We start from the raw sequence: 23,079 nt of genomic DNA, 5'->3' as shown, positions 1-23,079 counted from the left end.
TTCTACACACACAAACACACACACACACACACGAAAATCTTACATCGTCACTACTCCTGAGAAAGGAAGGGAAGCCAGATATGGCTGAACAACATTTGTATCCTGCAGTTTGACTTTCACAAAGTCAGCCAGCAGAGGTGTAAACAGCTGAAATGTCCAGTAAGGTTGTCACACAACTTAGCATAAGCTTTAAACAAAGATGACATTTGGAGGCGGCGGCTGCAGCTCTGAGGCGAATAGTCAGAGCAAAACTGGCAGCCATTAGCAGCTGCAGGGGCAGCCAGCACTCTTCAACTCTCACCAGAGGAAAGCAGAAGTCTCACTCTAGTTGAGCAGACTGAGCCGTGGCTCCTGAAGGGTAAAAACTGGGATTGTGATGGTTGAGTTATAGCTGGTGTCACATCCTGTGTTGCAGGGCAAACCAATGCTATATTAAGGTCTCGGGGTGCGGATAAAACAGAATAACCACGGATTTTTCCTCCCCGAGATTTGTGTTGCACAAATATTTCTCCATCACAATTCTTCAATGAAAATAAAACGTTTACTGTTCAAATATAGATTTATTTCAATATTCCTTCATACAAACATTTTTTTCTTCAAAAAAATAAATTGTTGAAAGGGGGTGAATCAGAAAATGTGCACTATTTACTATGTTCACAAAAGAGTGGGTAAAGCTGTGCGATGCTCAGATACAAAGCATAAGAAGGGAGGGAATCATCAAAGCTGACACACAGTGAGAAAAAGCTATAGTTGTGTTTCTGCTTTGTATTGGTCTCCAGCGCCTGAGTTGTACAGCACTGTGGTCAGGTAAAAGTACATTGGAGGGGTTTTTGCTCATCTGTGCAAAAGGCTCATTAGATTAGAAACACAGTAGTGGACAATTATTCTTCAAAGTCACGTGGTCTTGGGTGGAGGGCGTTGAAAATCACACTTATTTGAAGAGGAACTAATCTAGGGTGAGGTACACAGACATTTTTAACGTTTTTAAATGGAAATATGTTTGTGAAAATTATGTTTTGACACTTTTAATATGCTTCACAAAGTGGCACCTCAGATGTCTCTACCTCTGATTCAAGATCTCAACCCCCCAGTAAAGATGCTTCTAACAGTGTGGTGTATGCACACAGGCTCAGGTCAAAAGGTCTTCAGTTGGCTAAATGGAAGCATTCACCTTTCAGCTCCATTTGTCAGAGTGAAACTGTGGATTTTCCCACCGTGGCTCAGATTCTCACCAGCTGACTCATCAGTTGACAAAGTGCTCCTCTTTAATTTCGTGTGTTGCGTTCAGGTGATTGGCCAGCTCTTGCATCACAGCATCTTTGCCAATCTGATCGTTCCTCCTCTTTTCCATGATCACGTCCTCGAGGCTTTGAAACTCTAACACGTGGTTCTGCTTCTCCGAAAAGCGCAATTTCAACCTGTATGGCTGTTTTCCAATCCTAATCTCACCTCCGATTTTGAACTCCCTTTTGCCAAAGCGGCACCAGGCGGCAAAGCACTCAGAGTTCCTCCAGTAAAGCTCTTGGTCCCTCGATCCCACATAGTCCCGCGCGTGGCGCACGACCACATCGACTGGGAGCGCACGGTACCTGTAGAGGCCGTTCACTATCCTGCCCAGTTTTCCCTGGCTCACATCAGTGAGGAAGCTGATCTTGATCTCTCCTCGGTGTAAATGGATCACCTGGAACTCGCCGACGTAAACAGCCCAGTGTGGATAATGTCCGCTGGCCAAAAACTCCAGCAGGTCTCCAGGTCGACACTTGTTCAGGAGGCTTTCGGCGGAGTACGTCGCGGCTCCGCTGCTCCTCTCGTAGACGCACTCCTCTCGGTAGAAAATCGCGCACTCCAGCTCGTCCTGCGGGTCGAATGGCTTCTCCTCATGGTTCACGGTGTGGCTGTCGGATGAGTAGTTGTCCAAATTCTCGTCCTGGTCGTCGTCGTCGTTGGAGAAAATGTAAGAGACGCCAATGCGCGGTCCGTCGCCGTCCAAGTCGAGCCCATTTGGGTCCGACGTTGGCACCTCTGCGTAATTTAAATGCGTCAACTTCTCCACCTGGTTCCCCATAAAGGTTACAGGTGGATGTAAGAGCTGAGCAAAGAAACAGGATCCACCTGTTCTTGACGGAGGAGGAGACAGAAAGAGGCGCAGCACTCTGGAGCGTCTTAACTAAATCCAACGCGGCCAAGACGCGTGCCAATAATCCATGTCCAGCTGCAGATGCATTATGTTCCAGATTAACAGTCCGCCTGTACAGAAAAACACAACACAGAAGCTGAAACAGTGACTTCGGAGCTGTGACTTCACTGTTCTCAAAGTCAAACTACATTCCCAACAGGTGCTACCTGACCTGACGCACCTGTTGGCTCGGTTTCTTCGAAACTCGCCACGTTACACACGGCAGTGTGTACTTTTAGGTTTGGCTACGTCAAGTACAAACAGTAACTATTATTCCTGTTCACGTAATGTGGGTGAAGTCAGTCAGTCCGTGGGGTTTGGAGTCACTCACCTGCAGCTCAGCTCGTCTCTGCAGTTTCTGTCACATCGGTGCAAACAGGGGCAGGTGTCACAGTGTGTGTGAGTGTGTGTGGAGCAGCTTCACTCCTCCTCCTCCACCTCCTTCCTGTGTGGTTTTCTCCGCTCTGCTCCGCTGAACTGACTGTCTGTAGTATAAACCACAGTCAGTGAACGGACGCTGCAGAGAAACTCAACCAGGATTCAGTAACTGCGACTGGGAGGCGCAGCCATTTAAAGCGACAGTGCGCCTTTCTGCCCTATTTACATATTCACTCTCCAATTACGCTTAAAGGTGCTCAGAAATGTATTATATTAAGACTAAAACATTTTGCTTTCACTGAAATAACCATCTATACATCTACACTCAACAAAAATATAAACGCACAAAGAAAAACGTGTAGTTATTGTTATGTGACAAAACAGAGTAACTATCCAAAAATAACAGTACAACTTTATCAATAAAGTGGCTTTAGTTTGCGAGCATTAGGATAATTTTCAAAACAAAAGTCCTGGAGTAATGGCAGGAAGAACACAATGGGGGTGATGATCCAAGTTCATCACAAACTTCAATAACAAGTTTGTACAAGTGTTGTACAAGTTTATCTTCCTGGAAGCTTGCTAATGTACAAGGCAAATCATTCTATCTATCACATCATTCTATTCAAAAGGCTAAAGATCACAGTATTGAACAGACATACAATAACCAGCAAGGCCAAAAACAACTACTTTGGCTGCTACTTTTAGCACATCAATAGCCAGCTTGAAAGGAAACGCGTCACCTCAGAGAAGGAAGTGCTGCGAGCGGCCGCAGATAGAACATGGTTTCCTTGACAAGTCAGAAGACGTCTGTCAACTTTTGAAGCGGCACAAGAGGCCACGCTGCTTTTTTCTGATGGGTGTGGCAAAACCTTTGGATTCAGCTCCACAAAACAGCATAAGGAAAGCAGATACCTGGCTCAAACTAGAGATCAGAGAGTGTCTATTATTACCTGACCTTTACTGTTCTTCTCCTCAATCCTGGTCCTCAGGACCCACTCTCTGCATGTTTTCGACGTTTCCCTGCTTTAACACACCTGATACAGTGAGTGATCAGCTTATCAACGAGCCATTCGTTTTTGATTCAGGTGTGTTTTGGAGCAGGGAAACTTCGAAAACATGCAGGGCAGTGGGTCCTGAGAAACACTGCTCTACATCCAGCTGTTATCACTCCAACTCGGATTCCTGTGTCAGGAATGTAGTCTGACTAAATCCTTTTCTCGCAGGAGGAAACATTTCCTTGGACGAGCCAGAAATTGAGACGTAGTGACTCAGGCAACTATAGCACCAAGACCTCAGAGCGACAACGTAATGGCTTTGACTGTCATATGGAGGATACAGTGATGCACATTTTACAAATTGAACCATTGATGTAAAATTACCTGTGACTGAACATGTTGTGCAGTAATCAAGACAGAATTTCCAGCATGGTGATTCAAAGTGGAACGGAGTCGAGCAATAAATGAATCAACATTAGCCAGATCATTTTGTTGCCAATTAATATCTTCATTGGCAAAAAGCTCTTAGCCTTGCATGACGCACTCTGTGGAGGGGGAGAGCAATTAAGACTTGTTTAAAATGCCTGATGCAAGGTTATTAAAAGATTAGCTTCACATAGTTCCATTTGAACACAGCCTTTGTTTGTTGCTCTTTGGAACAAAAGACCACTCACAGAGAGGGATAGCAGGCAGGAAAGTAGAGCTTTAATCACACACAAATGCATTCCCACAGATGTTAAAGAGTCATTTGTTTATGGCTCATTTAAAAAACAAATGTGTTTTGAAGATTTTCTATTATCCCAGGATCTTTGTGTGGTAACAGTTATAAAAGCCATCTTTTTGAAAAGATATGGATTTCAAAATGTTTGATAGTCTATACATACTGATGAAGTGACTCTGGATTCCTTAGGGACCAGTAGTGGTCACAATTTACTAATAATTTATTTATAATTAATTTCCTCTGTTCTTTTGACCAGATGGTAAACTGTCAGCTCTTTTCTTGTCCAATGCCATTTTCACAACATTTCACATTCATACAGCACCTCCATCTACTGCATATTACTTCTCCATAACATAATCCATGAACACACAGCTGGCACAGCCTTCAGGGCCAATTTGGGGTTCATTGACTGACTGGAGGATCAAACACCTCTACCTCTCTACCCCTGTGTTCTCATGCAGAGGCTGCTCTCTTGTGGCGTTTTCAAATTACTGCATCATGTACCCGTGCCCCTAATTACAGAAGTGACTGCAATGCATTAATGAAGTTTGAAGCTTTTATTTACAAGAAGACTGAAGTACAAAAACAAAGGCTGTCGCCTTGAAACAAGAATTAAATTTGACTGGATAGTTCTCCCGAGGAACAAATCATTAACAAAAACTGTACATTGTTCATAAACACTGTCCAACATAGGTTCACGACAGAAGAGTAGAGAAAAAAACAAACATCCTACTACTACTATTCTAACTATACAACTGATTGCAGGGGAATGAGTCCAACAATAAATTACCCATCTGCTCAGCGCACTACGTCCGATTGCTGTTTCTCTTCTGGTTTTGGATCTTTCTCCTCAGAATCTGGTCAGGAATGAGGTCTGTCGCTTTCACATCAGTGTTTCCACAGCCCACCACAGGACAGCTAAAGGAAAAGAGAAGGTAAGACACCCTTGGAATATTAAACAGAGCTCTTGCTGCAAACCTTTTGGTGGTTTTAGATGTTATTATTCTGCCTCGATTTAGCCTTTATGAAGAGAAAATATTTTACATTATTTGTATGCTGCTTCCTTCACCTGAAAATGGGCCCTGTCAAGCCGTACCGTCAGAGTTGACTGAGGGGCTGTTTGTGTGTACACCAGCAGTTAAGGGGTGGGTGAGGAAAACGCCTGTCAAACTGTCAAACTCTGACATACGTTTGTCCTGTCAAACGACTGAAAGACTGGGTTGTTTTATGAGCAGAAGAACTCACTTCTGAAACCTGATGTGGGGGTTTGTGTTATCAGTCAGACTCAAAACCTAATTGCAGACGTCACACATTACTGGTGCAATGTTGCTGTTGATTCCTACTCTCTATATGAAACAAATCATACCAAATCATTTATAATGACAAAGAGAGACTGTATGGAGCTGAGAAGCTGTTAATATTCAAATGTTATGCACTACAGTTGTATTATCTGTAAAAAGAAAAGTTATTCAGGTCCTAATGCCCTTTCTATTAGCCATTTATGTGGTCAAATGCCTGGTTAACTTTTCTATATTAGTTTCTATAGCAGTGTTTTATTGGCATTGGTGGGTGTTGCCCATGGCAAGTTGAGTGATGATGGACAAATCATTGCTGTGATATTATGGTGCTGTTGCACCTGAAGTCATACAACTAATTAAGAAAAGCCCTCTCAGGTATTGCTGCTTTAATTGTAGATGTAAACTGTTCACGGTTACAGCAGTCAGGATTCAATATAGGCAATGACAAATAACAACAAGCACTGGGATTTCATCAGTTTTCCTCTAGGATCAGTCACATTTAATTTGACTACAGCATCAAAGCAGTATAATAAAGAACATGTAAATTAAGGCAGAATGTTGGACCCACGCCAGAAGACTGCAGCTGCACAACCCCACTCTACGATCCAACAGTTCTCCAAGGACGAGTGACTTACCGACATTTCTTTTTCTGGTTGCTTCTTGTTTTGATCAGGCCCAGTATAGCAGCTTCATCATAGTGGTGGCTACACTTCTTATTCTTCACTGGGTTCTCCATTTCAACCTTGAATACAGATACACAGATCAAAAACATAAAATTGAGATGGTCTTCATGTTGAATATGTTATTGTAAGAGACTAGTTACTGATCTGAAATGAAAAAAAGATCGATTCATATGAACTAAACTAGCATGAGAAACTGCAGCAGTATATACCTGTGTGAGTGGACAGGTGAAGTTGACTTGGCTCTGTGTGACAGCGATGTCCTCATCGAGCTCCTCCATGTTATCAGCCGACTCTTGGTTGGCTGAAAGAACACAACATAAAGTTTCCTTAAGCCTAATCTCGGTAATCGATGATGAGCTGGATTGATGAAAAGATGGCAGGAGAACATGCAGCAGGTAAGATGGATGGATAGATGTATGACAATCATAGATTCAGAGCTAATCCCTGATACGTTGTCAAATAATAACAAACTTTATCACCTATGATTTTACAATTTACAAACTCCACAACAAAATGTGAAGCCTTAAGACATTACACCCGTAAATGAATACAGTTACTGATACACTCGCACAGATACGTCAGTCACACACACACATCAAGCACCCTCTTGTCTATTTAATCCATGTATCAAGTTCACAAGATCTATGGTTGTTGTGCCAGTGCGGCAGCATCTATCAAAGACTCAAAGGTCATTCTGGGCCCGGGGTATTAAGCAAACTCTATACTGCCTCCTGAATGCGAGCCAAGCCTAAGGGCAATGACACAAAGCAACAGATTAGCTTATAAACTTTGATGCTAGCCTATTGAAAGAGACATGCAAGATACAATATGTATAAACACCTCAAAAAGAACATGCAGAAGTAGGTTTGGTTACACACTCAGTTAAATGATGATATACAATGGGTTAAACCTTCTCAGTATATACTCTATATACATTCACTGGGCATGTAAAGATCTCACATTAGACTGTATTTCCACACAGTTTTCACTGAATAATCTGATGAAATTCAGTCATCTGAAAAAGCATTTTACTGTCCGAGTGAGCCTGTTCTTTAAATAAGGAAAAGAAGATGACAAAAGGAGCAGGAAACTACTGCTGTGGGGTGCTGGGCACCTTTATTTTCAATAATAAAGGGGGGGGGTGTATTTATAAAAAACAATCACTGATTTACTATCTCTTTGAACTCTCCTGCAAGGGCAGCCATTGTCAAAGTCCTCAATCCACAGCACATAAATAATAACTCAACTGCAGCAGGTATTTAAGGCAGGTTTATATTATATAATTCATATTTTATTATGAGGGCCCCGAGTTCCCTATGCCCAGGGCTGCAGTGCATAATACTCACAAACGCACACACACACACACCAAAGGCCAGAAGAAAATGATTAAACATGTAGAAAAGTGATATTTATAACAGTTTTGTCTACAGTGTCTCAGTGCACTGGTTAAGCTGCTTGAGAAATTATGTTTATTATTAGAGTGACTTTGTGAAACATCATGACTTTGCTGTTGATGATATTACTGTTGCTGCCCTAGTAATAGTACTTATTTGTAAAGTCCAATATTTTTTTTTCCACATCATGGCTACTCCATATCCTTGTGGCACAAACTCACCTGTGTTGTGAGAATTCTTGATGCTGTCATTGAAGGCTAATACTTTCTGGTGGCGGTGCAGATCAGCATCAGAGAGTCTGGCTGTTCTCTCAGTGAACTTCTCACTCACTTTAGCAGACAGGCCAAACATGGCCTCTGGCTGCTGTGAGGCAACCTACAGGATGGAAATATATTCTGTTGTTTCCATGAGTTCAATACATTAAGCATTCTCTCTTTGGACCCTTCTTTAAATGCATCTTTGGGCTAACCTATTAGTATGGAGATGAACATATTTTCCACTTATGCGTCAGCTCGGCCTCACCTCAGCTGTAACTTGTTGCACCACATCGATAAAACAGTTGATTTCTCTGTCCAGCCTGGCACAGTCCAGAATCATAGCCTCCATCTCTTTGATGCCACTGTTCATCTCTTCATCTGTAACACACAAACACACACACAACAAAGTCCTTCACCTTTATCAGTGACTCCCAAAGAGTGTGCTGTAGCCCCCTGGTGGGACCATGAAGATACTGCAGGTATCAATCAACTAACCAGTAATAATAGTGTTCACTGCTGCTGCTATTACTTCATATCATAAACTTATTATGTGTTTATATACTTCTACTGTAGTAGTACTTTACTCGGTGGAGGTGCTACGTTGTATCCTACCTACTGTGATGCACGAAACAACGTAATAACACCACAACCTTTTTAACAGGCAGACACACGGTCAAAATGAAACCCATGTTTAATAAAAATGATTACAGCATTAACCGACTGAACAACTTACCCTGCGCCTCCGCCAGGTCCATCGCAACATCTGTCACTATGTCCATTGCTGTCCCGACGTCTGCCTGACATGACTTCAGGCTTGACAGAGTCCCGTGAACGGCGCTCAGAGACATAACGACACGTTTTAAAAACAGACACCAAAAACACAACCAGCAAACTTCAGCTGACCATCCGCTAGCCGTTAGCCTAGCCTGCTACCGTCACCTGCCGGTTGTTATTAGCTTAGCTAGAAAACTAACGCGCAAAAAGTCTTAAGGGTTTAACGTGTAAACCACGATAAAGTGACTCGTTAGTGCTCTTACAAATATACAAGTGTAAAGTATGACACGCGTGTAAGATTGAACACACAAACGCGCGAAAAGGCAACTGAATTGACAACAGTCCTCATCAAAGTTCCGACTTCCGGGTTTGTTTTCAAAGTAAAGGCCCTGACATTAAAATCAAAAAATCAACTGAAGACAAAAAAAACAACAACATATTATGAACTACAGTATTTATTAATGAATGTTATTTAGTAATGGCACAAAGTGAAAATCTACGTAGTTGGCAAATGAATTCATAGACAATTTCAGAGTTCTATGTACAATCTCTCATTAGTGCATTAAGACATTTAAAGAATGAAATGTAAGTAAACAATTCAATAGGCATTTTCACAGAAGACATTCTGACCATGTTAATCCATTCTACATCAGGGTTTCTAAATCCATGTAATAAATGAGTTATTATCAGGTTCTGCTGTGCTTGCTGATTATCTGAGCATTGGAATCAGGTGTGTTGGAGAAGGGAAACAAGCAGGTCAGTTGGTCCCCAGGACCAGGATTGAGAGATGTGACTTTCAAAATTGGAGGATATTTGTGTATCCCACACTACAAGAGCCTTTGCTGTGAGTTTACATTACAGAAGTGATCTCTGAGGGAGTTGCTAAGTGATTCCATTTTGCATCACACAGAATAATCAGGGAAAACTAGACTTAATTCAGCTCACTTTCATGTCTCCACGCTGACCTTTCCATTTATAAGGTAGCGGTGTTGTCTGCCAATGACCCGCTGTTGTATTACAGTTCATGTTTCAGCTGCTGTCATCTTGTCCTGGTCTCTCAAATTTCTAGCATGTGAGGCGAGCATCTGCAGGTCTTAGTCAGTGGATTTCAGGGCAAAACATTTCATAGTGTGAACAGGGCTTAATGATATTTGACCTCCTTGCTGGTGAAACATGCACTGCTCACAGTCGGTGTCATGGTGGACTGGAACAGACCCATCATTCATGTTTAATCGTAATACTGTGAGTCAGTCGGTCTGCTGTGAAACAAGCCTATGGCAGCATAATTATCCGAGGAAGTGCTTCATCCAGATCTTCACAGAATTGTCCTGAATTCGTCAAAGATGAAACTCGGCACATGGGCTTCAGCCACCTAAAAAACGCATAATATAACAGAATAAGTAGAATTCGATCTCTCATCCATCAGTACATACAGTAAAATTCAAGGCAAAAATGTGAATATTTGTCACTTTCATTGTGCTATGTAATTTATAATTTCTTGAGGATCACAGTAGTGTTTTAAAAAATATATTTCACAGCATTTACTAGCAGCAGTGTTGAAAGCTGCCTTACCTTGCGCGACAGTTTTGTGTACTTCACATAGTCTTCAAGGAACATCAGCGCTCCCACCACATCAGAGGGCATGTCAGGGATCTTCTGACTATAATACATTTAAAAAGGCATGTCGTGTGAATTCATAAATCCAATCTATGAAACATTTCAAGACAACATTACAATCGACCAAGCAATCATCAAAACAAATAAATGTGTTAAATGATGGAACTTCCTGGTTACCTTGTGCACTGCTCCATGATTGAGCGGATGAACTGACCAATGAGAGCCAAGAACTGTTGCGTGTATCTGGAGTGGAACTGCTTGAGAAGGGTGAGCATGCCGAGCACTAGTGGAGGCCAGTCAACTGGATCTGTGGCTTTTTTGCATGTCATTCCTGGGAAAACAAGACATTGTCCATATGGTGAAAAGGCCAGGTCATGCAGCCTTACATACTGTACATGAGTCATGTTTACAATTAATGAAAAAAAACACCACAGTTCAAACACAAGCCAGGACTTTACCATGACATCCCAAACCATACCATAATGTACCAAACCGAACCGCACCATGATGGAAACACAGCAAAAGAGACATTGATTTACCTGTTCCACTCAAACATGTACAACTTAATAAGTCATCAATAATAATAGCTTGATAAGTGCTGTGATGTGGAAAATCAATATGAAAGAAAAAAACTTACCTTGGTTTTTGCTGTACTGAAGTTTAGGCAGCTGAGAAATAATGAACAGGAAGTTGATGATGGGAAAGTAAGGTAGGCGCTTGGTTGTGATGTAGATCTGTAGAAGGAATTTAACAGGAAAGAATGGTTAGAACATCCTTCGATATAAAACCAACAGAGAGAGTGATGATGATGAGCTCAGGAAAAACTGTTGCCATTCAACAAGAATTCTCCGTAATGTGGATGTAACCTGTACATTCTCCCTCTATGTGTGTGTGGATTTTCTTTGCGTACTCATCATCATCATCTGTCATGCTACCAAATGCAGATTGTGGTTAGGGCGAACTGGAGACTCTAAATTGACTGTCGGTGTGAATGTGAGTGTAAATGGTTGTTTGTCTCTTTATGTTGGCCGTGTGATGAACCGGCAGACTGCTCAGAGCATAGCTCACCTATCACCCACGGTCAGCTAAAATTGGCTGCATCTCCCCCAATGGCTCTCAAAATGTAAGTGGTAGAGAATGAAATGGGGAAAAAAAATTGAGTGGGAGGAAAGAGCCATAGACCGCACACCTTGTTGAGAGGGTTGTGAATGCCGGCAGCCTCCAGGTAGGCAGTGATCTCATAAAGAAGAGTGTTGTCTTCTTTAGGATAGGGCAAGGATGGATCCTGGTAGTGAGCTTCAATGTCTGCCAGCAGAGACCTTGTTTGATTAAAAAAAATAAAGTTTGATTAGAAAAAAGTTGAATTTGAGCAATAATCATCCATCAAACACTGTTTTTGCTTGATTTAGGGAATGTTACACATGTTTCTCTTGAGGCAAATTTCAGGGGCATTGTTATATCATTGTATTATACTGAAACACATAACACAAAGAGCAATAATTACACTGCGACACAGTTATTACTGCCATTTTATGCATTTCGTAATACAGACTGACTTGTTAAGGTTCTCCAGGGCAGCAGCTAGGTGTTTGGAGTCAAACTTGCAGGAGTAATTCAGCTCATTAGCAATCTGCTGTCTGAGAATCTGCATCTGACCAACCTAAAACAAACACCAGTGTTCAACATTTAATTATTATTATGGCAATTTGTCTTCATTAAAAAGCTGAGCGCCACTAAGGGTGTTAATTATTTTTATTTTCTGCCAAATAAGATGAAAGAATAACATGGACAAGTACCTTCATGATGACTTCCAGGTATGTGCCCCAGATCTTCTGTGTTTTGGCCACAGCACTGCCGTAAACTTTGCTGGCATTACCTATTGGAGAAAAAAAATTATTAAATGTATTAAGAAGTAAAAACATCCAGGTAGGTCATGGGATTTCCCAGAATCAACACCTACCAACAATGCCCTGAACTGGGTTGACAGCACCCAGCATTGCTTTTAAGACATCCAACACTGCCCGGTCCCTCAGAATTGTCCTCTGAAGCAATGTCAGGAAGTTCTTATGGGAGAAACATGTTAATTATCTTTATATTCCAGCAGAGACAAGACACAGAATATACACTGAAGATACAGTTAAGTTTCTAACAGGCTGTTATATCAGATATGACTGAGACACATTTTTGTGGGCTAATTACCTGCAACTCCTTGACAATCATGAAGCAGAGTAGACGGTCCAGTCCATTTAGGCCAAAGGTACCCAGAGTGTTCTGGATCTCAGAGAAGAGCCTGTTGTTGGTCACTTCCTGGTGGCTCTTCAAGTCATACCACGTGTTCATCTGGTCAATGTAGCACGTTATTCTGTAAGGAGGACACATGAGCTTATAAATACTGCACAGATTGGTATTTACAGATATGACCAAAGCTCAATCATTTGACTGAAGTTCAGAGACACTGTTATACTTAAGTAGACTCACTTAGGATCGGTGATTCTGAGAATTTCTCTGCAGAGACGACCAATAAAAGTGGCACTCTCATCCACAGAGGAAAATTTGGGTATGGGGATATGGGTGGACTGGTACACACTCTGCCAGTCTTGGATCTGAAAGAACCAATTAATCACTCCATCAATCAACACAATTCTATTACTGAATAAAAAGGAAATAGCCAGAGCATATCCTGTGCATTACAGAGAGGAAACTTTGATGTAGGCTCACTGTTGACAGATGTGTTCAAAAGCTATTAACATCATGTTGGTTTAATGACTGACCTTGGTCCTGAGGAAGCTGTTGCATTCCTGTTCCACATTGTAGTTGATGATGCGTGACACTTCCTCCTGCCAGATCTTAAGGCCATAAATGCTGACGTAGTCCTGGATGTATTCAAACGACCTGTAGAACCCGTCCATGGTGGCCGCCATGTCCTTCAACTTGGGCATCAGCTCACTGGACTGAGAGAAGTATTGTATATATTTGTTTAGTTTCCTTCTCATAACTTATAACTTGAGTGAGTTAAAACACATTCCTGTGAACATCTTTGTGTTGCACTCATGTCCTCACGGCAGTTCTATGAATACTTTATAGTCATCCGTTATTACACTTATTGTTTCACAAACGTGTGCACATGGTCAACAATGAACTGGTAAATGTCTGACCTTAGTCCTGGGGTTGAAGATCAAACCTTTGTGCAAAGCGTAAGCGACCCTCTTCACCAGCTCCTTCCTGATGCCGTCTTCCAGTAGCTGCTTGGGATCCACCTACAGCATCACAGTGTGTTAGCAAAGTAAAAGACATATCAGAAATTTAATGATGAACTGCACACAATGCCTGTCAAAAATGGCATCTTGAGTATTAATATTATATCATCTGCTAGGGGTTAAGATAGCAAACATATTAACAATCACGTGATCTACCTTAATGATCCCGACAAGAGTGGTTTTCATCATCAGGATGCCCTCAGTGAAAATTGAGATGTCATGGGTGAGTTTAGCCACCTGTAATCGCATGAAGCAGGATTTTTAGTCACGCAAACCTTAAAGTGAACATTTCAAAGTCTCAAAACAAAGAAGAAAGACACTTTACAAATGGCTCTAGTCAAAAGTTAACTACTGTGGAAGCGTTATTTAAATCCTTTTTGCATTTTTCAAATATGCCCATTTAATATCACCGTGACAAATTGTAATTAATGCAATTAAAATTGAGTCACTTTCTGCAACAAAATCTATATCTATGTCAAGATATCTTTTCCTAATTAGTATTTCACATCAAAAGCTGTGCGTGAGATTAGAAAGAAAAAAATGTTGCGTAATAGCAACTCGTGTGATTGCCTCAGATTCAAATAGTGAAGATGAGTCAACATCAAAACAGAGCAACTTCAGGCCTCTCATCACACACGTATTAATATGCATCACATCCAAGGACATATTACCATCAACTGCAGTGACATTCTGAACAACATTCAACAACAACTGTGACTATTTCAAACATTAGTTTTACTTCGTAGCGGGCCCCGAGTTGGGAGTAGTCCTTTAGCTTGTCCTTATCAAGCCGTGTGGGCACTTCCATGATGTCGTGGATCTGAAGCTTGATGATCTTGGCCAGAGAAGTGAACATACTTTCTGGGATGATCTGAAGCACCTGGGAACAAGAGGAAAAGAAATCAGAATCAGAATCAGAATCAGAATCTACAAAAGGAGATGGTATGAGCCTGCGTAAACTGAAACTCTTGTGGATGGATGGCTAAGGAATCATGCATAAGCATAAAGTAGCATAGCGCGTGGTAAACGACACCAGAAGGAAAGAGCAGGTTTTTCTTGGTTACATTAATCAAACAGATGGCTGTGGGAACATGTATCACGACTGTGACTGTGACTGCACACTTAGAGCAATCACTTGCAGCATGCAGAGCTACATTTTTTTCAAGTAATCAAACCATATTCACCAGAGATAAGTACCCCTCTCTGACTGATAATAAATAAATACATTTTAAAAACACAATGTACTTTAAAAGCTGACATGGAAATATGTTTTTAATGTCATGTACCTTTCTGACATAAGCCACCAACTCTCCAGAATAGAACTGTGAGACACTCAGCAGGTCAGCACTGTTGGCCTGGTTGATGCGGAGCAACGGCAGGTCGAGCGCAGATGCCAGCTGGTTGCACAAACACAAAGAAATTATTTTAGCATTACAGTCATCAAAGTTTTTTGCCTGAATTGAGGGGTATTTTTTTTTATTTTACTTTTTTAATAAAAATCTGTCTGTATGTGTCCTGACCTTCAGAAATGTAGCTCTCAGTTTTGTGACCATGGACGGGTTAATTCTGATGCTCTCCTGCATAATGGATGTGAAGCTGCAGAACAAAATATAACCCAGACAAATGGTGAAATCAACTGCACAAATAAAACACAATCACAATGGGATTACATTGTCAAGTCAAAACAACTCCTAATCTAAACACAACATACAGTATCAGACAGTATGCTAATCAGGAGATTTAGTATAAAATATGCTGAAACATCTGATATTACTGAAGCACTTAAGTGAACTGTGTGGAAAATAATTTACAGATGATTCAGGTGTATTTATTGATATTATTATTACACTATTGTTTTCGCACTATATTTATATTTGGCTTTAATATTTATAAGCAAGCTGATACCTGTCAATAATCTGCCATGCGTAAGACAGGTCTCCCACTATCTGCATGGTAATGAGGACTTCTTCTTTGATATTGATGGTGCGGATCATTTGGTGCAGGAACTTCCTGGTGTCAGCCAAAAACTGACAAACCTGCAGGTTAGACTCCAGCTGATGGAACTCCTGGACCTGAGGACGTAGAGATAAACAATGTCAGTTTATGATTTTACAACAGTCTGTAGCATGAACGTCAGGGGGAAGTAAGAGCACTGCAATCACCCAAGCCAAAAAGGTATTTCTATTGTGGAGTCTGATGCCTTTTCTATTTTATCTCTTATGACCACTAACTAGTCTGGCACTCATTTATTTACTGCTGATGGTCTTTCCTTGCTCTGTAACTTTTAATAAATGTCTCTGATTGCATTGTAATTTTTAATGAATGTTTCCCATGACCCTCATTTCATAGCAGTTAATAAAAATTATATGAAATCATTAAAATAGAGAGCCATTTAAATAAGTTAACGATCATTATTTTTGCTCACCTCTACAAGAGCCTGTATGAGCTGAACGGTCTTCCTCCCAGCAGCTGTAGAGTCCTCATAATTTAAAGACTCGATCTGCTTTGAGATTTCTCTGAACCAGGCTTGTAAGTTCTCTGTGAGGAGTGACATAGGTGTGTGATAACAGCAGAGAGACTGATGACAACATGATTCGCAAGTTGTAGTTAAGAAAACTGTAGTTTTAATGCGAGAATCAAACGAGACTAAAATATGACTGATGTACGTTTAATCCTTATCTACACAAGGTTTCATGAATTTCTTTCACAATGTGAGAAAGTGAGAAAGCAGACGTTTTTCTTAATCACGTTAAAACCCAATTTGACATTGTATTTCACAATTCTATCTATATTTTCTACTGTCTCACCGTTTTTCTCCACCCTGGTGAGTGGTTTGACGCCAGAGAAGACTTCAGCCAGCTCAGTCATTCTCTCTGATCCCTCCTTCTGGTAACTCTCCCACTTGAGCTGCTTCTCCGACAGCATCTGCTTGAACATCTGGAGGAGGGACGACACAGATGCTTCGTTGATGAGGAAGGATTAGTCAGATGAGATGTGTAATGACAACATTAAATTTGTTTCCTCTCCTAATGACAGACTGGCTGGCCATATGCTGTGTTGCTGTATGCTAATAGACAACAGAGGAGCAAACACACCCCGTGGCAAACACAGTTGGGTTCACTTTGGAATTATTCTTTTGAAAATTTCACACGTTGTAATGCTCACTTTAGGTTTTAGTGATAATGAGACGCTCTCACCTCTTTGAGCGTGAACTCAAACTGTGCAGTATCAAGCAGAAGCTGGAACAGGATCCTGGGGTTGTACTTGGAGTCATTGAGAACTTGCTCTTTCATCTGGCGCAGTCGCTTGTTGTTTGGGTCATAGGCTACGAGAAAGATATTGTGTATTAGCTATTTTCTATCAAATATGCTCTGGAGCAATGAAATGTGTGAACCTGAGCTGAACTAACAAATGGACAAACAACACGTTATCATTTACTTGATTCAGTATTCAGTAACTATTCTTACCCGACTCTGCAGAGTGCAGCATAAGCCAGCGAATTGCAACGTTACAGTCTCTGAAACAGTTGAGGAGTTTGGGGATGTTGTCCAGGATGATTTCCTCCCTCAGGAAACCTTCCTTCAGCAGCTGCTGCACCTGTGGCCTCAGGGACTCCATGCTGGCTGCATACCTAGTGGCCTAATCACACCAAGTTAATGGTGGTGTTGTTTGGGAAATGTGGTCAAAAGAAAATGTTTCATCTTGGATGATAAATCACAAATTCACCCCCACTAGTGGCCTTTAGAGAGTATGACATGTACTGCAGGCTAAACAGGAACGATTCAGTTACTCCCTAATGATCATCACACTGGACACGTTTATATCTTTTAACTTAACTTTCTTTCAAGTTCATACAAATTCATCCTTTTTTAATTAACTAACTTTCCAAGAAAAGTATGAAATGTCTCTGTAAAGTCACCGATTGTGTTTAAATTTAGATTCTGCAGTAACTCTTGATGACTTCGTACTTCTGTGAACCCAGTTATCAGTTCCTGCATGCAAATGAGTAACATATTGAAGGACTATTTTAAAAAAGAAAAAAGAAACTTGGAGACAATGTATGACATTGAAAGTGATATTTCTGTTTTAATACCTGCTCTTTGATGTTGGCAGAGTCCAGAGTGTAGTTGAGGGCAGTCTTGGCAGCTTTGTACGGTTCCCAGGCCTCCACCAGGTTCACTGTGATCCCCATATAGATGCTGATAACCTGCAGATAGACAGGTTCAGTGGAAAAAGGACAAATATTAATATGCGTGATATGTGTGTGTTTGTGTTTAATTAATTTTAAATATTTTTTATGTACAATTACACAAAATTAGCTTTGCTGTGCGTTGTTTTATGCGAGAGGCAGGAGGAACTTTTGCTAAAATGTTTGTTCATTTTTGTTATGATACACAAGTGAAGAGATGTGACTTTTTCATTTTTTGTTGTTTTTTTGGGGGGAAGGGTGTACTTTCTATTTATATGCTAACGTGTGTTTATTGTTGCTTTTATTTAGGGGCTCAAGTGTGTTTGATGTCTGTTTTTGCTCTTCCTGTTGTGATACACCAGGGAAAAGGTGCTCACATAAAACTCCTTTACTGTCAGCTGTCACCATCTTGGTAAGTCTGCATTCATTTACCTGCATACGTGAGTTTATTGTGGTTTGATCTATTAGACTATTTTATAACTTGATGTTGTATAGCTTTGTAAAATATGTTGTATCTTCTGGTTTTGGGTTATATCTGTCCAGGCACTACAGATGAAAAACAGCCTTTTGGCTAAGGCTGGCACATTTACAGAAATCACTGTGCACCCATGTTTACCTAAAAAAAGTAGTACACTGCCTCCACAAGAGTATGTGTAGACAAATCCTACAACATTATATGGAAAACGCCATGATATTTCTCAAAATTGTAATCTTCTGTCAGTGCAGAGTTGGCAAAGATGATGCTCAGTGATAGATGTCTTACCCAGTTGTCAGGGAAGTACTTGTCCACAATCTCTCTCATCTTGGCCTGCTGTGTGTGCAGTATGGAAGGGCTGAAGTAAAGGCAGACGTACAACATGGCTGCCTGGTTAGCCAGTGCTGTGCTACGATGCTCTGGTAAAGGGTACGCCGACACCTGACACACAGGAGGATTTTTTTATTATTATTTTAGACCCAGCTAAGAACATCTGTTGTTTCCGGGTTAATTGTCTGTTTCGTACTTGGTTATAGATGTCATCAGAGCGCAGCCTCCCGATGACCATGCTGATAAAGGGGGCGCTGATGGGAACTCTCTGGAAGTAGCTCTCTGGATAGTTAGCTGGTCGCTTGGCACCAGGCTGGCTTGAATACCCAGTGCTACGCAGGAGCTTGCAGATGTCATCAAGGTTGGAGTCCGCAGATGAACGTGCAGCACTACAGAAATGGTGAATGTGTGTTTAAAAATGGTGAGAATAGCATTTAAGTATGAAAATGTTAGTGTTCTTTTCATTCATTCATCGCCTATCACTTTGTTCTTCACATAAGGTTTGCGGCTAACATAGGGTGAGAGGGTGGAGAGGTCACCAGTCTATCATAGGGCCAACATATAGAGACAAACAATCATCCACTCAAACACTCACACCTATGAGTGTTCGATTAACACATGTGGGTTATGCAAGGGGAAACTGGAGAACTCAGAGAAACACACACACACACACACACACACACACACACACACACACACACACACACACACACACACACACACACACACACACACACACACACACACACACAGGGAGAACATGCAAACTCCACTCAGAAAGATGGTGCTGATAAATAAAAGTGGCAGCAAGAGAAGGAGAGGTCACAAACCCACCTGTATCTATAGTAAGAAACCAGCATCCTCTCTCTGACCTCCCCCTCAATTTTCTGGTCAATAACCAGCAACATGACTCCGTATAGAAAGAGAGCTTCACACTGGCGGAAAGACAAAAAAATACACAGTGAAATCTAATCTTTGTGAAGTCTTTTTAGTTAATATTATTAAAGTGTTGCATTATAACAACTTAATCCTACAATATTGAACATTTAAAACTGCATCTGTATCACTCACTAGAAGCTGTTTCCCATCCTCATTTAGCAAAACAGTCTCCAGGGTCTGCTGGATATAAACCCCCTCATGGAGGTCTTCCAAATATCTAAAGGAAAGAAGGAAATAAAATTGTATCGTATCCTCCTGCGAGACAGATACTTAATTGAATTGAACCAAACTAAGTCCCGTCTTACCTGTTAAGATCCACTATGTACTTGTGGACACTCTCAAATGCCAGATAGAACCTCGACAGAATCTCAATGTTGTTCTCTCTGAACTCTTCATCCAGGTCTTGAAGATCAGCTTTGGCTTCCAGCTTCCCTTCATAATACTCAGGACCCTGACGGGGAAGCATGTCACTTTCAATTTAACACCAAACTGTCAACAATGGAAGTAAGGTGGTACAATTACTTCGATTAAAGATAAATCATGCAAAGCTATGCATTTTTGAACTAGATATTGCCAGAAAATTCTTAAGCAGGCATTCAAGATGATGAATAGGATGAAACATATCAACCTTCTGCAAACATCAATATGAGAAATGTAGTTTCCTTTTTATATTTTAATTTCCAAACATTTGCATATATTACGTGCCTGGTTTTTCAGGCAAATGTCTCAGACAACAGGTTATGTATAATCTTAAGTATAATCTTTTTTTCACTGTACCTTGAAGTAGCTAAAGTCACAGATTATGTCCCCATATTTCTGCTGGTCACTCTTGTCCTTGAGCCTGAAAACTGTTGGGATGAAGTCAGAGAGGCGCAAGAGCTCAGCAATGATGGCATTTCCTCTGGAAACAATCCTAAGGATGGCTTGGCCACACAGGTTGTTCTCTGCCAGAAAGTCCACCATTGTGGCTGCAGGAGAAGGAGACACAGAGCAGCCACTCTTTCTTTGATCCTGTGTGTTTTTCTCTCCAGTAAATGTTACAGCTGAGCTGACAAAGAGAATAGAAACAAGAATAAAGAATATGTCGTTAATTCATCAAGGACCCCCACGCCTCACCACTGTCACTCCCAAGTGTCAGAAATGGTAGACAGACTCGAAACACAAGGGATAAACAATCAATTGTTTTCAAATTAATTTAAATCACAACATGGGGGTATGCCATTTGAATTGTGACTTTGTATCTAGGTCTAATCATTTCAATTTGCTATTTACTAAATGTCCACTTCATGTAAGGGACATTCTTGCCCTTGTACTTTATGGTTTAAATTATGACAACTTTGACATCATGACTTTCTATGTAGGTCTATTCTACTGGGAAATAATATTATAATTTGATCTATTCTTTCCTGTATTTTAAGGCAAAGTGTTTTGGTGTCATAGGTATGGAATTACATTATGTAATTACAATGAAGGAATCTTAAATCTGGAATTTGGAACACACACGTTATCATTATCTTAGCTTAGCAAATGCATCAGAGTATTAATATTACTCCCTTCCAACGTCAGTACAAACACATTTGTTTACCAGAACACATAGAATACAACAAACACTTAGATATTTCGTGACACATACAATTAAATATCCTTACGATAAAGTCCCACATTAACAGTTACTCGAAGACTGTCATGCTAACGTTAGCATGACAGTCTTCGAACAACTTGTAGTTGAATTGCTGCAAACGACAACTCATTGCGTACAAACACAAATATACCGTAGTAAAATAATACGTATGGGATGTGGTGTGTCAATATAAATAATCGATCGTGTTAGATTCTGGTGAAATAAAGAGGTAATGCCTCACCTCTTTGGATGTTCCTACCCTGTTTACTTCCTCATGACAAACCATGTGACTGTACCGCTGGGTGCGTTTGATTCTTGTTAGCGAACGCGCCGCCGGACACAAGCTTTGGGAAAAACGGAGTTTAAATGTGGAGATGAGCATTTGTTGAAGTTGTTGTCATTCGGCATGAGACATTTGAGATAAATAAGTATTTATTTAATGAATCATTTAATTGAGAAGGGCAGAATCACAGAACATACACAATGACATGAATATTAAAAGCTCTAAATAATATTTAGCAATATAATATGGGTGAGGGAGTAAAACTGATGAATAAGATAGACCAGGGGTCACCAACCTTTTTGAGACAGAGAGCTACCTTAAGGGTAAAAAATAATATGGAGGGCTACCATATAATATTTTTTTGTTTGTTTACCATTTAAATGATTAATATTATGCATTCAACTGCATACACATTCATTCCAGTGCTTACTCCTAACGATTACCAGTTTTTATAAACAATATCAAAGATATTTTACTGAGTGATCATATGGATACATGCAAGTGAGGTGAAGTGAAGTTAGCCCGCGGGCACCGTATTGGCTGCCTGCGGGCTACCAGGTGCCCGCGGGCACCACGTTGGTGACCCCTGAGATAGACAATAAAAGGGGTTGAGTTAATAGGCAGAGTTAATAGAAAGAGTGATTACATACAGCCATTACATGCATAAGCAGGGAAAGATGGAGGGGAAATAAGAATAAAGAGGATTTGATACAGCAGACATAAAATTATATAAAGTGTCTAAGAATAAAATGTGCTAAAATGTAAATAGAGGGGCAAATGAATAAACTGTAATTCAATTAGAATCCAGACAGAAACGGTGCTGCCTCTCCAGAATAATCAGATCCACACACTGCTCTAGATGGCGACAGAGATCCATTCACCATTTAGAGATTATCACTCTCACAGTTGCTCGACCACACAGAGAGTCTGTGAGAGCAGATCTGTGGCTCCACAATGATGCAGTGATTTGCAGTGAGAAACAAAAATGAACTAAAATGATGCCAACAAACTTCTGCAGAAAACTCTTACATAATTCAGCACACAAGAAACAACAACAACCTCCGGTGCAAAGCCTGAACGATTTGAAAGACTCGAGTCGCTACCGATACCAATATTTGCCAGATGCAGTCATTTTAGACCATTTTTGACCCATGAAGCTGTTAACAACACATTTGTGCTGAGTCATTTCAAAGACATGATTCTCCAACTGTGTAATAAATATTGTTCTCCCAAAAAGAAGAAATAAAAAGCCCAAACATGACTCAGCTAAAATGCTTTTGCTGATTTTGATTTACATTTTGTTACAGTCTTTGCAGAGTGAAGCATGCTATATACAAATTGAAATTTTGACCGATACTGACCGATACTGATTCCCATTGCTAATATTAACCACTATCTAAACAATAACAAACAGTTAGTCAGCAGAAATAATGAGCCTACACATGGTAAACACACGACTGCCCATGTTTTCTTCGGGTTCTGATTGAATTGGACTTTTATTGCCTATAACTCAAACACGCTGGCAGGCACTTCCTTTAAGCAGTGTGAGCCTGAGGTTAATAACCATCACATGGAGAGCGCTGTTTGTTTGATCCTATCACCTCTCTGCATGACATCTCAATCTCAATATGCCCGTGCACGTCACTCAGCATTCGCATTGTCGTCACTCTTCGGTGTACGACACCGCCGCAT

The 23,079-nt window shown here is 40.7% G+C and overlaps 3 protein-coding genes across 3 annotated transcripts; all 3 read right to left on the bottom strand.

Annotated features, from left to right (window-relative positions):
• Positions 1-625: 625 nt before the first annotated feature.
• On the bottom strand, positions 626-2,635 carry LOC310936281 (protein LRATD2-like). The gene is made up of 2 exons (XM_083900314.1): positions 2,508-2,635; positions 626-2,247 (listed from the first exon to the last, which is right to left on the bottom strand). Exon 2 carries the CDS (start codon positions 2,063-2,065, stop codon positions 1,244-1,246), a length of 822 nt encoding a protein of 273 aa, XP_083756440.1. The 5' UTR covers positions 2,066-2,247; positions 2,508-2,635; the 3' UTR covers positions 626-1,243.
• Positions 2,636-5,028: 2,393 nt separating this feature from the next.
• Positions 5,029-8,750, bottom strand: nsmce2 (NSE2 (MMS21) homolog, SMC5-SMC6 complex SUMO ligase; the record flags this gene model as incomplete). The annotated part of the gene is made up of 6 exons (XM_083889205.1): positions 5,029-5,188; positions 6,204-6,310; positions 6,461-6,552; positions 7,867-8,020; positions 8,168-8,280; positions 8,636-8,750. 6 exons carry the CDS (start codon positions 8,748-8,750, stop codon positions 5,077-5,079), a joined length of 693 nt encoding a protein of 230 aa, XP_083745331.1. The 3' UTR covers positions 5,029-5,076.
• Positions 8,751-9,161: 411 nt separating this feature from the next.
• Positions 9,162-20,461, bottom strand: washc5 (WASH complex subunit 5). Its single transcript, XM_083887911.1, has 28 exons — positions 20,261-20,461; positions 19,789-19,934; positions 19,616-19,700; positions 19,379-19,479; positions 18,741-18,933; positions 18,503-18,655; positions 17,644-17,757; positions 17,018-17,189; positions 16,748-16,875; positions 16,358-16,487; positions 15,976-16,088; positions 15,456-15,622; positions 15,071-15,146; positions 14,837-14,947; positions 14,290-14,430; positions 13,707-13,787; positions 13,449-13,550; positions 13,065-13,244; positions 12,772-12,896; positions 12,493-12,655; positions 12,254-12,356; positions 12,090-12,169; positions 11,850-11,953; positions 11,483-11,612; positions 10,931-11,027; positions 10,471-10,624; positions 10,249-10,336; positions 9,162-10,048 (listed from the first exon to the last, which is right to left on the bottom strand). Exons 1-28 carry the CDS (start codon positions 20,444-20,446, stop codon positions 9,992-9,994), a joined length of 3,480 nt encoding a protein of 1,159 aa, XP_083744037.1. The 5' UTR covers positions 20,447-20,461; the 3' UTR covers positions 9,162-9,991.
• Positions 20,462-23,079: the final 2,618 nt, after the last annotated feature.

The sequence above is a fragment of the Microchirus variegatus genome, assembly GCF_963457635.1.
Source record: "Microchirus variegatus genome assembly, chromosome: 1".
Taxonomy (NCBI): domain Eukaryota; kingdom Metazoa; phylum Chordata; class Actinopteri; order Pleuronectiformes; family Soleidae; genus Microchirus; species Microchirus variegatus.
The sequence above is the reverse complement of the archived record's forward strand: the minus strand, read 5'-3'. Positions and strand labels throughout refer to the sequence as shown.

Coding starts and splice junctions, on each gene's coding strand:
- LOC310936281 (XM_083900314.1), bottom strand. CDS start 2,065: ATGGGGAACCAGGTGGAGAAGTTGACGCATTTAAATTACGCAGAGGTG.
- washc5 (XM_083887911.1), bottom strand. CDS start 20,446: ATGGTGGACTTTCTGGCAGAGAACAACCTGTGTGGCCAAGCCATCCTT. Junction 16,876..17,017: donor GCTGCACTCTGCAGAGTCGG/GTAAGAATAGTT, acceptor TCTTTCTCGTAG/CCTATGACCCAAACAACAAG. Junction 13,551..13,706: donor CTCTTGTCGGGATCATTAAG/GTAGATCACGTG, acceptor GTGATGCTGTAG/GTGGATCCCAAGCAGCTACT.